At 43.3% G+C, this 16,458-nt stretch overlaps 1 protein-coding gene and 1 long non-coding RNA gene across 8 annotated transcripts in view; one reads left to right on the plus strand and one right to left on the minus strand.

Annotated features, from left to right (window-relative positions):
- LOC308473979 (small integral membrane protein 8-like) lies at positions 1–15,421 on the plus strand. Of its 5 annotated transcripts, none has more exons than XM_080999914.1 (5): positions 1–19; positions 3,556–3,715; positions 5,161–5,302; positions 6,440–6,628; positions 9,024–9,163. In XM_080999914.1, the coding sequence occupies exons 3-4, from the start codon at positions 5,168–5,170 to the stop codon at positions 6,596–6,598; spliced, it is 294 nt and encodes a 97-aa protein (XP_080856040.1). In that variant the 5' UTR covers positions 1–19; positions 3,556–3,715; positions 5,161–5,167; the 3' UTR covers positions 6,599–6,628; positions 9,024–9,163. The 5 variants fall into 5 exon arrangements, with proteins under 5 accessions (XP_080856040.1, XP_080856038.1, XP_080856039.1 ...); XM_080999911.1 differs by lacking the exons at positions 1–19; positions 3,556–3,715; positions 5,161–5,302; positions 6,440–6,628 and adding exons at positions 6,635–7,636; positions 12,738–12,845; positions 13,830–14,032; positions 14,884–15,421 and having other exon boundaries at positions 9,024–9,118; XM_080999912.1 differs by lacking the exons at positions 1–19; positions 3,556–3,715 and adding an exon at positions 4,011–4,153.
- LOC308473987 overlaps positions 15,022–16,458 on the minus strand; it is a 2,272-nt gene continuing 835 nt past the window's right edge. For 2 of the 3 annotated variants that reach the window (XR_013984432.1, XR_013984433.1), the window contains exons 2-3: positions 15,258–15,381; positions 15,022–15,160 (exon numbers count right to left, since the gene is read on the minus strand). This is a non-coding gene — a long non-coding RNA (uncharacterized lncRNA). The remainder of the gene's footprint in view (positions 15,161–15,257; positions 15,382–16,458) is intronic. The other variant, XR_013984434.1, reaches the window with a different exon arrangement.

Genomic DNA, 16,458 nt, shown 5'->3' on the forward strand with positions numbered 1-16,458 from the left:
GATCTTTCATTTTAAAAATGTAAGTATTCACTACAATTGCTTTTTAACATTACCTCTTTGAACCTTCACACATATGCAAAGCTTAGTTCTTTTATATATCAGAATTCTTGTTAATGGAAAGATACAATAGGATAGTAGCCAGTCTTTTGATAAAGACTAGATACAATGGTTTTTTTAATGGTGCTGGGAACTGTAGCTCTGGGGGGAATAAACTACAGTTCTCAGGATTCTTTGGGGTAAGCAATGTGCTTTGAATGAGTGGAGGCATATTTGCATCTAGCAAAAGGCTCTTGATTGTTTTTTACATTTATAGTTTATTTTAAAGACATTTTTTACATTTATACTCATTTTTAAGTTAAGAGGGAAAATGGTCATTTGCTGGCGTGGTTTGAATCCAAGCCACATCTGCAAATGGACTTCAAAGGGGTCCACCAATCAGCTGATTGACTGTTACAGTGAGCCCCTGCCCACCTTTAAAAGTTCACCTATGGGAAGGGAAAGGGATTAAGGATCATGTCTCTCGGATGGATCCAGTTAGCCACACCAGAGATAGACAATACTGAGCTAGATAGATCACTGGTCTGCCCTGAAATAAGGCAGCTTCCTACATTCCTTTGTTTTAAATAAAAAGTATCTACAATAACAGAAAGAGTGGGAGGGGAAGCAGATGTTAAATATGTCTGTTTTATAACACTGTAAATATGAATATAAACCTCAAATTATAATACAAAGTGATCTTTTTAATAAAATTGGGTGTGCCCCAGTTTAAAACTGAGCATTTCTAAGCCCCACTGATTTCCACATAAAAGAGAAAATCAAATGCCTAGCTCTTTCATTTAAATCCATCAGCCGCAAATGTCCTTAATTTTTATTGTCTGTAAATGGAGTGAGGAAAGTTTTGAACCATGTTTTGATTTTACTCCAGATAATCACAATGGCAACACACACAAGGGTCTTGTGAAAGCAAGCTTCTAATCTCAATTGCACATTATATGATGCAACACAGCAGTATATGATCTTGTCTGTTGACTTTTCAGCTCAACTACCATTAGCTCAATATCTGTGCTCATCATTGTGAATATGAGAGGGACAATCTGTATGCTCCTCCTGATATTGCTGGAGTACAAATTTCCTAATACATGACCACTGGCCATGGTTGTAGTCCAACAATATCTGGAGGGACACACAAGTTCTCTATAGATTTTCTTCACCACCTCTATTGCATCTGCAGAAAACAGCAGCAGGAGACTTTTTCAGGTGGTTCGCAATTTAGCGGAACCACCTGCTACATCGGGGCCCAGTACGGGCCACATGATCTCCTGCAATGATTTTGCAAAGTTTTTTGCAGATAAAGTCGCTCAGATTCGGGAAGAGGTAGACGCCACCGTGGGAGCAGGGCCGGGGCGGGAGAGTGCTAGAGTCCTGTCTAGTCAAATTGTGTGGGATCAGTTCCAATCTGTTACCTCCGAGGATGTGGACAGGCTGCTTGGACGGGTGAAACCAACCACCTGTCTCCTTGATCCTTGCCCATCCTGGCTTATAAAAGCTAGCCGGGAAGGGCTGGGCAATGGGCTTCGTGGGGTGGTGAATGCTTCCCTCCGTGAGGGAGCCTTCCCAGACCCGCTGAAAGAGGCGGTTATTAAACCGCTTCTTAAAAAACCATCTTTAGATGCGGCCACAATGGCCAACTATCGCCCAGTCTCAAATCTTCCATTCTTGGGCAAGGTGATTGAGCGAGTGGTTGCTGAACAACTCCAGGCACGCCTGGAAGAAGCGGACCATTTGGATCCCTTCCAGTCGGGATTCAGGCCTCATCACGGGACTGAAACTGCCTTGGTCGCACTGGTTGATGATCTCCAGCGGGCTAGGGACAAAGGTGAGAGCTGTTTCCTAGTTCTGCTGGATCTCTCAGCGGCGTTTGATACCATCGACCATAACATCCTTCTGGGCCGTCTTGAGGGGCTGGGAGCTGGGGGCACTGTCATACAGTGGTTCCGCTCCTTCCTCCTGGGCCGTGTTCAGAAAGTGGTGGTGGGGGATGAGTGTTCAGACCCCTGGGCTCTCACTTGTGGGGTGCCTCAGGGTTCTGTCCTCTCCCCCATGCTTTTCAACATCTACATGCAGCTGCTGGGAGAGATCATCAGGGGGTTTGGGCTGGGTGTTCATCAGTATGCGGATGATACCCAGCTGTACCTCTCTTTCAAATCAGAACCAGTGAAGGCGGTGACGGTCCTGTGTGAGTGTCTGGAGGTGGTTGGAGGATGGATGGCAGCTAACAGATTGAGATTGAATCCTGACAAGACAGAAGTACTGTTTCTGGGGGAGAGGAGGCGGGCAGGTGTGGAGGATTCCCTGGTCCTGAATGGGGTAACTGTGCCCCTGAAGGACCAGGTGCGCAGCCTGGGAGTCATTTTGGACTCACAGCTGTCCATGGAGGCACAGGTTAAATCCGTGTCCAGGGCAGCTGCGTTCCAGCTCCATCTGGTACGCAGGCTGAGACCCTATCTGCCTGCGGACTGCCTCGCCAGAGTGGTGCATGCTCTGGTTATCTCCCGCTTGGACTACTGCAATGCGCTCTACGTGGGGCTACCTTTGAAGATGACCCGGAAACTACAACTAATCCAGAACGCAGCAGCCAGACTGGTGACTGGGAGCAGCCGCCAAGACCATATAACACCAGTCTTGAAAGACCTACATTGGCTCCCAGTACGTTTCCGAGCACAATTCAAAGTGTTGGTGCTGACCTTTAAAGCCCTAAACGACCTCGGTCCAGTATACCTGAAGGATCGTCTCCACCCCCATCATTCTACCCGGACACTGAGGTCCAGCGCCGAGGGCCTTCTGGCGGTTCCCTCACTGCGAGAAGCCAAGTTACAGGGAACCAGACAGAGGGCCTTCTCGGTAGTGGCGCCCTCCCTGTAGAACGCCCTCCCACCAGATGTCAGAGAGAAAACTACCAGACTTTTAGAAGACATCTGAAGGCAGCCCTGTTTAGGGAATCTTTTAATGTTTGATATATCACAGTATTTTAATATTCTTTTGGAAGCCGCCCAGAGTGGCTGGGGAAGCCCAGCCAGATGGGCGGGGTATAAATAATAAATTATTATTATTATTATTATTATTATTATTATTATTGCTGCTATAGGTCTTCAGCATCTCTGCATATGCATCCTGGGCACCACATAAAAAACTTCTCTTCCCAGTTTCATCTCTATGGGGATATAGTCCCCCTGCTGCATTAGTAGGCAACATTTTTAACAGGAGCTTTCCTAGTTATATGGAAAATAATGGAATCCAGCTAATATTATTTATTTGTTTACTTCTCTGCAGATTCATCATAAAAGCTGTTGCCACAATAGCTACCAGTACAGCAGTTGAAGTGCGAGTTAAATATTGACAAAAAACACAGATGGCCCATTCAGTTCTCTAGTACCAAAGTAGATTCTCCGCATTTCCTACTTTCTAATATTTGCAAACTAGTGATGCACGTGAATTGCATTCATAGTGGCTGGCGAATTCTCTTCCTTTAAAGTTCTATTTCTTTTAATCCAGCAGTTGTGTAAAAGAGGAAGAAAAAGGGGAAGAAAAAAACCCCCAGCAGGTGTCGCTTCTTCTTACGCCGGTTAAAGGCGCAGGAGGCCCGCTCTGGCGTTTGAAGCCAAAGACATTTTTGGAGCCCGCTTTACAGAGCAATCTTCAGCACGTTTACTCAGAAGTAAGTCCTGCTGCTTTCAACGGGTCGCCTCCTTAATTTCCTCCCGCCTTTTGCATGGTTGGCCGCATGATAGCTGCTAGATTATTGTCAAGGGTCCCAACTGCGGTGAAGACCGAAGCTTTCACAACTCCTGCGTTTCTTTCCACCCTCCTCCATTCCCCTAATGCGGAAACAAAGCGGGGCGGTAATGGGGGGGGGGGTTAACCCTTCCTCTGAAGCGGCCTGGTGCCTTCCAGACGTTTGGACTTCAACTCCCATCAGCCTCTGTCGCGGTCCAAAATAGACGGCCTGACCGGGGGCTGATGGGAGTTGTAGTCAAAGACGTTGGGAGGACGTCGTTTAGAGGAGAGCGCCGGCTTAGGTTTCGGAGGCGAGCGAGAGAGCGAGCAGGAGATATCTTTCTCCTAGGCCGCCCCGTGTGAGGAGCAGATCCCGAAGGTGCCCCCCCCCCGCTCCCTTCTTTCCCTCAGGTCGCGGCTGCAGTATTGAATGCGGTGCCAGGTTGAGGGAGGTGTGGGGCTTGTGCTCTAGTTAGCTGGCTTTGAGCTTGTGGGTCTGGAGTATCAAGATGGTCGCGCGCACTCATGGTCCCAAGGAGGCGCAGTTGGGATGGGGGAGAAGGGTGGGATCAGCTCAATAAATATTTGTGCAACTTGATGACCTACAGCTAGTTCCCCCCACTTTTGTTATGCCTGTTCTGCAAAGTGTGTAGCGAGCCACTTGTTTTCAGTTGCCTAGAAAACTTGAGGTGAGTTATATATAAGTTTTGAAACTTCTGGTAGTGAAACGCCCACAGCGTGAGGGGTGAGATTATATTTGGTGGAAGATGTAAGGCCTGCTGCTGCTCACATTTATCTGGAAATAAACTGCTGTGGGCTCGGACAGATTTACTGCCAGGTAAAGTATGGATATGAACAGACTATGCGACATGTTCCTTCCTGCAGGCTGGAGCTGAAGCTGGGACCCAGATGGGCTTGAAATACACATAAATAATATGCTTTCAAATTGGTGGGGGAAACTCATTAACTGGCTAAACCAGGCATCCCCAAACTTTGCCCTCCAGATGTTTTGGGACTACAATTCCCATCATCCCTGCCCACTGGTCCTGTTAGCTAGGGATGATGGGAGTTGTAGTCCGAAAACACCTGGAGGGCCGAGTTCGGGGATGCCTGGGCTAAACACTCTGGCTGTAGTTGGGGCAGGGTTTGTAGGAGTTGAAATGCATGTGCTGCTGCTATGGTTTATTTACACATATACTACCTGGGCCTAAGAGGAAAGGGTTCACAGCATAACATCCTAACAGATCTTGCTTCTCCCTCAGTCATAGCCTTGGATTCCAGCACGAATCAAGCACAGAGCTGTGTATTGTTCATGTTACCTTTATACATGTTTTTAGAACAGAACCCCTAAGCGAGCACTTACCTAAACCAAACTGTTTTATGCAGCAGTAAGATGTCTTCAGCACCTCAGCCTCCAGATTTACCACATGAAGCACCCAAAGAGAAAGACTATCGAACTCCTGGATTCCGAAGTGTCCGAACTACCACCTTATTCCGTGCTGTGAACCCAGAACTTTTTATTAAACCTGTAAGAAGCTTGTTAAGAAAAAGCCATGATACGTGTGTGTGCATTCATTATACAGTGGTACCTTGAGTTACAGATGCTTCAGGTTACATACGCTTCAGGTTACAGACTCCGCTAACCCAGAAATAGTACCACGGGTTAAGAACTCTGCTTCGGGATGAGAACAGAAACTGTGCTCCGGCGGCACGTCAGCAGCGGGAGGCCCCATTAGCTAAAGTGGTCTTCAGGTTAAGAACAGTTTCAGGTTAAGAAAAGACCTCCGGAATGAATTAAGTACATAACCCAAGGTATCACTGTATTACATATTACATTTAATTATAGATTGGGCTTTTTTTATTATTCACAAGCAGCACTTGCTTTGATAGAAAGAAATGACGCTGGTAACTAGCTAATCAGAAGTGTGTGGCATATTTGGAGGTGGGGGGAAGCCAAACTATCTCCAGTGTGTTTTTTCATGTTCACAGAATGGGCAAATTGTTATGGTGTATGTACATTCGTGATCTAATAACTAGCTACTGTCTACATTTAAGCATTTCATAAATACCGGTACATGTTTTGACTATGGAGTTGGGTAAACTTCATTAAATCTATGAAGCAAAGTGGAGTTAAGTGCACCAAGTTTTTGGATGCAATAGTTATGTTGTTGTTGTTTAGTCGTTTAGTCGTGTCTGACTCTTCGTGACCCCATGGACCAGAGCACGCCAGGCACTCCTGTCTTCCACTGCCTATACTTAAAAAGAGCAATGACTATCAGGCAAATGGTCTCCTGTGACTGTTTATTTATTAGATTTATATCCCACTATTTCATGGGTTCAGAGTTGACTATAGCAGTTTTTCCACATACAAAAACTTCATCCCCAAGTGTCATGCAATCAAAGTAATTAAAATGTCTGAGGGATAAAAGAAGTCAAATCAGGCTACATTTTTACTTTTTATATATGTTGAATTGTAATAGTAGTTAAACAGTTTGATTCTGTACGTTTCCATTCCCCATACTGAAAGCTGAACAAAAATGAAGAAGTAACTGAAAAGTTGATAGCCCCCACCCACCTGTGCACACACATATGTTTGTATATGAATTGGATTAAGTACAATATTTTGGATTTAAATACTAGTATGTATTTTTTCTTATCTTCACAGAACAAACCAGTTATGGCTTTTGGGCTTGTAACAATTACTCTTTGTGTAGCCTACATTGGATACTTGCATGCACAACAAGAGAATAAAAAAGATCTTTATGAAGCTATTGACAGTGAGGGAAAGCGACATATGAAGCGGAAGACTTCTAAATGGGACTAAAGAAACGCATGACTTGCACATGATCTGCATGTAAGGCGACACAAATTGGTGTATTTAGTTTTCTGATTTGTGACATTTCAGGATTTTGTGTGGAAAGCCAGCATTTTTCTTGGCAATAATGGATTTTTCTTTCGAAATATAATGCCTTTTAATAACTAAGAAAAATGATATTGCCTATACTGAATAAAAAGCCAGCATTATTAAGAAATGTAATATTTGTAACAACTGTTGCAGATATTCTAAGAATAAGCACCTCTCTTTCTCTCTCTCTCTCTCTCTCTCTCAATCCCTCTCTCTCTCTCTCACACACACACACCTGTTCTGTGTTTGTGTATAGAATGCTACACCGACTTACAAAATTTTAAGAGCAGAAAGGATAACAGAAAATCAGAAAAAGAACAATACATGATAATAAAAGCCATACAATAAATAACCTATAGAATAGAGCCAATTAAACAGCAGCAAAAGCATCATAATCTGTCTTATTATCTGGAAGATAACCTAAGCTTTTATTAAATGCTTGACTATCCTGTGTAAACTACTTTGAAGAGCACACAAAACTTTTTAAAATTATTTGTTTCTTTAAAGGATCTAAAATGCTTTTGTGAGCAAAGCTTACCCAGCCTAGCAACAGTTACTGGGTGAGAAGTTAGCCTATATTATGAGACCTCTCACAGCCACATGATAGGCAGAGCTCCTTAACACCAGGGCTGCAGCTGGTATCATCTTGCCATCAAATAATCTCACCAAACAATGGTGAAACCTTTCTCTCTCTCTCCCTAGCATGCACAGATTCTAAGAAAATTCAGTTAAGGCTATGAGAACTAAGATTTCGCTTCCTCATCTAGTCCACATTTGTCGTTGGAGGAGGAAAAATCTTGACTGCAATCATGATTAGGAATCCAGATTTTGACACATTTGTTTGTTGTGCTGTTTGTTCAAAACTAATTCCACCACCTCCTAGACCAGAGACCTTTGAGCGGATTAGAGAATACAAGCCTTACAAAACTCGGTATTATACACACAGAGATATATTGGGTGAGTAGATAGTTACTTTATTTAATTTTAGATACTCACGCCTGTCCACCAAAAAGTCAATATATCTGGTGCTCAGTTGTTTTCATGCAGACATTGATCTCTCCGATACACTTAAGGTGTATCCATACATATTACAGTAATTACAGTTGCAGTAATCCCCATGTTAAACAGGATAAGAGTAAAATCTGGAGAAAATGTAGAAAGAAGGCCACAAACACAAACGGGTAGAGACCTTAGTTAGGTAAAAATACTTCCGTCAGTTAGGGGAAGGGCTTTTAGCTTATAAAAAGATGTAAGTGTGTGAGAGACATGATGGAGAGTTTATGAAAGTTTAGGAAGAGTATAATAATTACTTGTCTCCCTGTCAACACAATCAATGTCGCATGACACTGGTTTGGGACAGACCAAAAGCAGTGCTTTGTACAATGTCTAATATACCTATGGAATTTACTGCGGCCTCTAGAACCTTCAAAAATTATTTGTCATGAATACATTTTTTCTTGATAAATATGTTAATGGATGAAAGTTTGACCAGTCATTTGATTAGTTTGTCTTAAGATCCGTGGGCATGTTAGCAAGAGCCAGGACCCGCTGCCCTGTGTGGCGAATCACCAGGGCTACAGGGTTTGGAGCATTCCTAGACTCCCAAACTATCCTGCCCATTCAGCCACTGCTTTCCCACTGCCGTGGCTGATGCTTGATTTGTGACCACCGATTACTGGTTCCTGCATCTTGCTTTGCAGTGGCCAAAACCCAGTCTCTTGACAAAAGCCCAGTACCACTTGATGCCATGTTCATTATCGCCCTATAGTGCCAACTGCTGGAACTGCACCCTTACCACTGTGCTCCATGTTGCAGCTGCTCATGTAGGTGCCTGGTTGGTATGGTCTTACTACGTGTGAATCCTACAAAGGCTCTCCTGAATGGGGCCAATGCATGCCATCACTTCTAGGTGTAAGCCTGATGTTAGTGCTTGCTTGTGTTCTGATGTAGCTCACTTGGTAGAGCATGAGACTCTTAATCTCAGGGTCGTTGGTTCAAGCCCCACATTGGGGGAAAGATGCCTGCATTGCAGGAGTTGAACTGGATGACCCTAGTGGTCCCTTCCAGCTCTACAATTCTATAATTCTAAGCAGTCAAATCTGCTAGCAAGTTGATCTGGGTAATCATTTTTTACGTACTGAAATCAACCCAGGTCATTAAAAATGATGGGGGTGCACCAGCCTTCAGGAAATTATACATGGTTGAATAATATTAAATAAAAATACCTTAAATCTTAAAGCATCTATCTTAAATGTTCAAGCAAAGGAACAGGTGGCATGCGTAGTTTATGTATAACCTGTAGTGTTATATTCCCCAATTGTTTTTATTTTTTTGGCATACGTAGAATTGGGAGCTGACATTAAGCAAGCAGAAGCAGATAGAAGAGAAGCAGAAGTACAACAACGAATTGAAAAAGTGCAAGCTAGACTATTGCTTAAGGTACAACTGTTCTGCTGTCATCGCATTATCCAATCTGTTGCACTGGGGCCTTTCTGCGAATATTTACTGATGTATAATGCAGACAGCAAATTTTACAGAAATATGTGATATATTGGGTGGGGAACCTGTGAATCTCCAGAGGCTGAGGGGCTCCAGCTCCCATCAGCCCTGGACAGCATAGCCAATGGACTCGGGGATGATGGGAATTGCAGCCCAACAATATGGGCTATAACTTGCCTAACCTTGCTATATATGATTACATGAGTTTTATAAGTTTTACAATGTTTTGCTTTTCATGTTTATTTTGTAATCCACCCTTTCAAGACTATATTCTTCAATGTGGGATATAAATATTTATTTACATAATAAAATAATTGAATAAAAATACCATTGTATGGATCAGTTCTGTATTTATCTTTCTGATGTCTTAATTTAGGTATCTAACTCACCAGTGTTACAGATCAGGGTTCAGATTTGCTCATTAGCAACTCAGTATGGCAGGGAATAAAGCATAAGCCAGTGCCAAAGACCACAGACTCAAAATTGAACCAAATCAATTGATTTATCGGTACTACAGTGTTTCATTTAAGGCATGTTATTGTCTTCATGTAGAAGATAGATATTTTGAAATTAGAGCAACTTAAAGATACTGTAGAGCGGGGACGCGGGTGGCGCTGTGGGTAAAACCTCAGCGCCTAGGACTTGCCGATCGCATGGTCGGCGGTTCGAATCCCCACAGCGGGGTGAGCTCCCGTCGTTCGGTCCCAGCTCCTGCCCACCTAGCAGTTCGAAAGCACCTTTAAGTGCAAGTAGATAAATAGGTACCGCTTTATAGCGGGAAGGTAAACGGTGTTTCCATGTGCTGCTCTGGTGCCGGTTCGCCGGAGCAGCTTTGTCACGCTGGCCACGTGACCCGGAAGTGTCTGCGGACAGCGCTGGCTCCCGGCCTCTAGAGTGAGATGAGCGCACAACCCTAGAGTCTGTCAAGACTGGCCCGTACGGGCAGGTGTACCTTTACCTTTACCTTTAAAGATAGAGCAAATTAAAGCAATGTAATACAGCAATATAGTACCTTTAGAAAATAAATTTCACAAAAGACATATAGCATAATAATTACATTGACAAAACAATGAATCAGTGTCTTCTTCCTGCCCTTCTAGTTGTAACCTAGAATTTCTAAGTTTTGCAGAGTATTAGCATTTTGGAATAAAGTTCATGGTTACCCAGCCAGCGTTGTGAGCTAAGATCTTGTGACCTTCAAAAGCAGAGTTAGATAAACTGCAAGCAGAGAGAGAGGGGGGATTCTTTAACTCAGCATCTGGACTGTGAGGGTGGAATTTCCCACTTTATATCAATTTCATTCCCCTGTCTTGTAGTAGGGAGAGGGAGTGAAACTGCAACCCTTGCCTCTTCAGCAGCTCTTCACTTAGGACAGGGATGGGGAACCTGTGGCCTTCCAGATGTTGGACTACAACTGCTGGGGCTGATGGGAGTTGGAGTCCAAAACATCTGAGGGGCCACAGGTTCCCCATTCCTGGCGTAGGGCTTGTGCGCCATGACACCTCCCAGCACTTGCTTTCCAAAACAGTTCAGTGTTCTGATCCTACATTTGTTTAGGCATTGTGGTTCGTTGTCTTTAAGTTCCTTAACATCTCATTACACTGATGGTATGGTGTTTCCTTCTAATCTTCCCATCCAGGATGCCGAGGTCTCCCATAGACGGCAGAGAAACATGGCATAAAGTTCCAAGCCACCTTTGTATAGTGTCATAGAAGCAAATTTTTCATCCTTTTAGTGCATTGTGGCTGCTCTCCTGTGTGCTTGACATTGGTTCTGCTTGTGCAGCAGGGTCCTGAGTAACACAATCTACATGCAACACTGAGGCAAAGGCTATGAAATAGCCATTAAATTACTCCTGGGGAAACTACTGCCACCAGCCATGTAGAAACAGCAGCATCTGTCTTTTCATGGCAGCAATTGGGAATTTGTGGCCTTCCAGATATTGCTCTCTCCCCTGACCATTTGTCCAATGGCTCTTGTGCCAGCTCACCACCTTCTCCAGAAAGCTCTCTTTAGGGGTTTTCCACTGGCTAATGCGAATTCTTCTGGTGCCACTTCTGCCTGCCCATTTGGAAAAAAAGGTTTGGATCGTTCTGCCAACATGTTTCTGGGCTGTACCACTTTCAGACTGCAGGTGGCATGTGCACAGTTGAATGGTTTGCTGTAGAAATAAAATCCCTGCAAACAGGTTTGCTGTAAAAAAACAACAACAAACCCACAACCCTTCACATAGAAAACGTAGACAGTTGACAAGGCCCAAACCCTTCTCCCTGCTACTTCTCTGTACAGTGGTACCTCGGGTTACATATGCTTCAGGTTACATACACTTCAGGTTACAGACTCTGCTAACCCAGAAATAGCACCTCAGGTTAAGAACTTTTGCTTCAGGATGAGAACAGAAATCGTGCTCCGGCGGCGCGGCAGCAGCGGGAGGCCCCATTAGCTAAAGTGGTGCTTCAGGTTAAGAACAGTTTCAGGTTTCAGGTTAAGAACGGACCTCCGGAACAAATTAAGTACTTAACCCGAGATACCACTGTACAGTGGTACCTTGGTTTACAAAATTAATCCATTCTGGAAGTCTGTTCTTAAACCAAAACCGTTCTTAAACTGAGGTGCGCTCTCCCTAATGAGGCCTTCTGCCGCCGGTGCCCTTCCACCGTTCGGATTCCGTTCTTAGACTGAGGTAAAGTTCTCAATCCGGGACACTATTTCCGGTTTTGCGGAGTTTGTAAACTGAATCGTTCTTAAACCAAGGTACCACTGTACAGGGAACTTACTTTGTATGGAAGAACAAACAGTTGTGTAAGCTGCCACCTTTAGTCTGGAGTGGTAAAGCCCTCTATTCTGCTGCTTATGAGAACTATTGCTGTGCTGCTGCTTTAAAAAAGAAAATTAATGGGAAAATAATAAACATAGGGTGATATCCAACTAAGTCATAAAGCAGACCGATTTAAATTAAGGGACTTGTTGCTTAGGGTCATTGATATTAATGGGTCTGCTTTGACTATGACTTAGTTGACTTAGTTGGATATCACCCAGAGCGATCTAGCTGATGTGCGGCATTAGAATGTCCTCAGCACAAGTATAAATAAATAAATAGGTATAAATAAGACTTAAGTTTTAAGCTTTAGGGTTTTTTATGGTAAGATAAGGTTAAAATAGATTAAGGTAATTTAATGACAGAATATTGTGAAAGATGGAAAGGATTTGCTGAGATAATTAATAACTAGAATACAAAAAAGGGAGGTGCGAGGAGGTCGATGAAACAAGTTAATGAAAGATAAAGATTTGGGAATATTGGATTTGTTTTTAAATTTTTTGTTTGCTTTTGTTTTTTGATTTTGATGTATTGTGTGTTTTGTTTTTTTCTTTGACTGGTTTTTATTGACTTGTATTGTTCAATTGCTATTTTTGTCTACTTTTTTCTTTCTTTTTCTTTTTTTCTTGTTTCTTCCTTCCTTTCTTTGTAATTTTAAATTCTCAATAAATATCATTTAAAAAAAAAAAAAAAGAATGTCCTCAGCACAAGTTTTCTTCATGGCTATGCCTTGTTTTGTAGGCTGCAACAGAAAGAGAGGATGCTGTGGAAGATGCCCTCAATCGTGCAGCTGCTCTACACCAGCAAGATATTGAAGCCCTTAAAGAGAAAGACGAAAAAGCATTACAAGTCAGTAGTCGTTTTATTTTTGTTTGCAACATGTCAAGAGACAATGCCTTGCATTCGGAGTTGTGTGGGGACGGATTCCCACCAATTGACACCCCCATGTCTGGACCCTCTACAGTATGTCCTGCACCATTCCCAAAGCCCCCCCCCCCCCAGTTCTTGGGGAAGGGAGTATGGGGCTGCAGAGGGAAGGGTGGAAGAGGCAGAAAAAGTCCCACTCCATGAACTGAAATCTCCTTTATTTATGAATGGAATGTTGGGTCCAAACCTACATAAACATGCAGAAGCTGCATGTGGCACAATCTCTCTTGTAACAAGTAGGTGGAGGGAGGGGATTGTTCTTGAAAACTCCGCTGAATTAACAACAAACAAACCACAAATGAAAATCTAGGGTGTCAAGGTAAAGATTCAGCTGAAACCTCTCTGACATGCAAGGAGGGTTTGTTTGTTTTTTTAAGATGGGAGCAGTGCTTTTTTTCAGGGAGGATGCAGGGGTACGCATACCCCTAAACATTTTGTGAATCTAAGTTTGGCCTCATTGAGGGGCAGTATTTCAATATGAGTAGGGAAATGAGACTATCCCTTAACATTTTTTAGAAAATAAAGTACTGGATGGGAGAGTTCAAAACTGATTCATTACTGGCATTTTGACATCCTTTCTAGTCTGTGTCTCATTCTATTTCTACACATAAGAGCTAGCAGTAAAACTTTATTTTAGAACTACATTTATCTATTTATTTAAACTGTAAAAGGGCATTTCATTTTTCATAAATATATAAAACTTAAGCGTTCAGTGCACTGGTGAGACAGTCACCAGAAAGATAACCTCAGTAAGCTATGCTGAAGCATTTGAACTTGCATTTTCTACATCCAAAGTGGTTTATAAAGCGTGGTGCGTTCTTTCTAGGCTCGTCTTGTTTAAAACAGGGATGAAGCAGCCTAATTCCTCCCTTCCTATTCTAATTTGTTTTTCTAACGCTGCTGCAGGAGGCTGTGAAGAACACAAGGATAGAAATGCTCCATCACCTGGAACTGGAACTGAAAAGAGAATCAGAAGCTGCTGAGCAGAGGATGACACACAAACTTCAGCGACTCATGCTGGAGCTCGCGATGGAGAAGTCGAAAGCTGTTGCTGAAGCTAGACAAGAAGAGAGGAACAAAATATCTGGAATGCTTGACAAGCAAAACAAGTACTTGGCTTAACAACCCCATTTCATATTTTAAAGCAGGGATGGAGAAACCACTGAAATACATCACCCATCATCCCTGATAGTTGACCATGCTGGTTGGGGATGATGGGATAATGAGTTCAATGCCACCTGGAGGGACTTGGGCTTCCCATCCCTGTTGAATATAAGGGGATGGGTTTAAGAGAGCTGCACCTGACCTTGTTTGCCTCCAGATATCTGCAAATAGAGTACTTTCCACCACCAGTGTTCCTCCAACTGATCTGCAGGAGCTGGATGTGCACTGGGTGCTTTGGGATTGGTTTGCTAATGGGTCACTGAGATATTGCAAATGGGACATGGGCAGCAGTAAATTGGATTAAATTGATGGGTATTTTGATGCCAATGGCATTGTGTGGATGTAGCTTGTGGTTAGTGAGGAGAGCACTTAAGCACAAGCTGAGGTTCAGGTGACATGCTAAATCAACTCTTAGCTTTTTAAAAGAGCCTCCTTTAGGTTGGGCTCCTCCTGGAAGCCTGCATGTTGATACAGCCTTGGTAAGCCATTGTTGGGCTTGCTGTGATTTGCAAACAAAGCTGATGTGATCAGTGGAGTTAACTCCCTGTTATGTGTGCTGTTGGATAGTACCAGATTTAATAGAATCTGATAGTAAAGATGGGCAGGGTGGGGGTTAGGTCTTCAGAAGTTTTGCTATCTTGTTTCCACCTACAGATTTAGTCCAGTTTATTGGAAGGCATTTCGCTTTGCTTCCAGCTGAAAGAAATATGCAGTTCACACAAGACTGGCTTTCAAATTGCCAGTAATGAAAAATTATGTTGAAGTTATCATATGATCTTTTCTCTCACCCCTCCAGGAAGTTTTTGGAACAATTCAGGAAAGCTGGAGAGATTGCCAACGAAATTTATCAGAAGAACCTGCAGCAGTTGTCCGTGGAGAAAAAATATGAAATGGAAATGGCCTTTAAAATCTCCCAGAAAGAGTTTCAAGAAGAAACTGAGAAACTCATCAAAAACGCAGAAAATCTCCGTGAGGCTCAGTTGGAAGAGGTGTCACACGAGGTGAGCAGGAAAAATGGCGAGATCCTGACTCTTAGCCAGCAACTGGAAAGCATGACAGACTGGAAAGATAGCCTGGAAGCAGAAATATTAGAAACAAGAGAAGCATTTCAGAAATACATTAACGTCACATTTCCACAACTTGCACCAGGGCAAGCAGACTTTATCTTACCATTCAGAAAAGTATCTCAGTTTGTTGACTCTGGTGTAGAAACGTAAGCTGAATGACAACCAGGAAGGAGTTCTGCCCGTTTGCTGCAGCCATCCAGTCTTGCTGTAGAGGAGTTGCTTAACTGCTGGGGAAGGAGGAGAAATAAATCCATCTTCTCTCACTAAGGTTTAACTGTGAGCCTGTGTCTATATTTCCCTTGGATAACTCATGAACTCCCCTGTGACTCAGACTGTGAAGCTGTGCTCTTTGAGGGGTGGATGGAGAATCTTGCTTCTGTATACTAAAAGCGAGCTGCTTCTGTAAAAGTTAGGGAGTACGGATGTCTCAATTTGAGCCCTGAAACTAGCAAGCATGCCTCTGGACATGTGCAGAGAGCCTGTCCTACCTTGCCACGGGGTTAACTGTAAGCTGCCTCCATACATATTTTATTTGAAGATGATATATTGCCAACTCAAGAAGGGTGGCTTCTAACAACTGCAAGCCCCAGCACCTTAAAAAAAATAATGAAAGGGGATGGAGGAGCTAGCAAATTGCTCCTGATTTACTGCAACACATTCTAAGGCTATGTGTACCTATCATAAAGGTGGCAAAGCTGTGGACTTCCAGGTGTTGCTGGACTACAACTCCCATCACCTATAAGCTCATTGGTCTTGTTGGCCGGTGCTGATGGGAATTGGAACACAATCAGATATAGGTGTGCCCTATTAAAGTGCGTGGAAGTGTTGAGGCACAACAAATCAATCACCCCATGACTTTGCAGTTAGGAAAGAAATGTGGAAATGCGGTGAAAGATGCCGAATAATGATTGATGGACACAAAATGAAAGCTCTATAAGCTCAATAAAGAGCAGACACTGTATAATCTCTGCATCAGCGAGGCTGGGGGTGGGGTCTTGTCACCTAGCAGTCCAGGACCTACATACACACTGCCCAGGCTTGCACATCAAGAGTTCACTGCTGTGCTTCTAATGCAGCAAAAGCATGGGAGATCATGATTACCAGCCTCTACAGCAATAGCAGTGCTGTGATTTCACCCTCCAAGGTGTACCCCATTGTCTTTTGAGAGACAGATGCCAACAATGTTGTCCTGTGAGATTGTCAAAAGGATCAAGCAGACGGCATTAATTAGCTGGCAAATAATGTTCCCTTGCTCAGTGGATTCACTTTAGGAAAGTCCTCCCGTAGGCAGCATGCCGAAAACA

The sequence above is a fragment of the Podarcis pityusensis genome, assembly GCF_964106645.2.
Source record: "Podarcis pityusensis genome assembly, chromosome: 3".
Classification (NCBI taxonomy): domain Eukaryota; kingdom Metazoa; phylum Chordata; class Lepidosauria; order Squamata; family Lacertidae; genus Podarcis; species Podarcis pityusensis.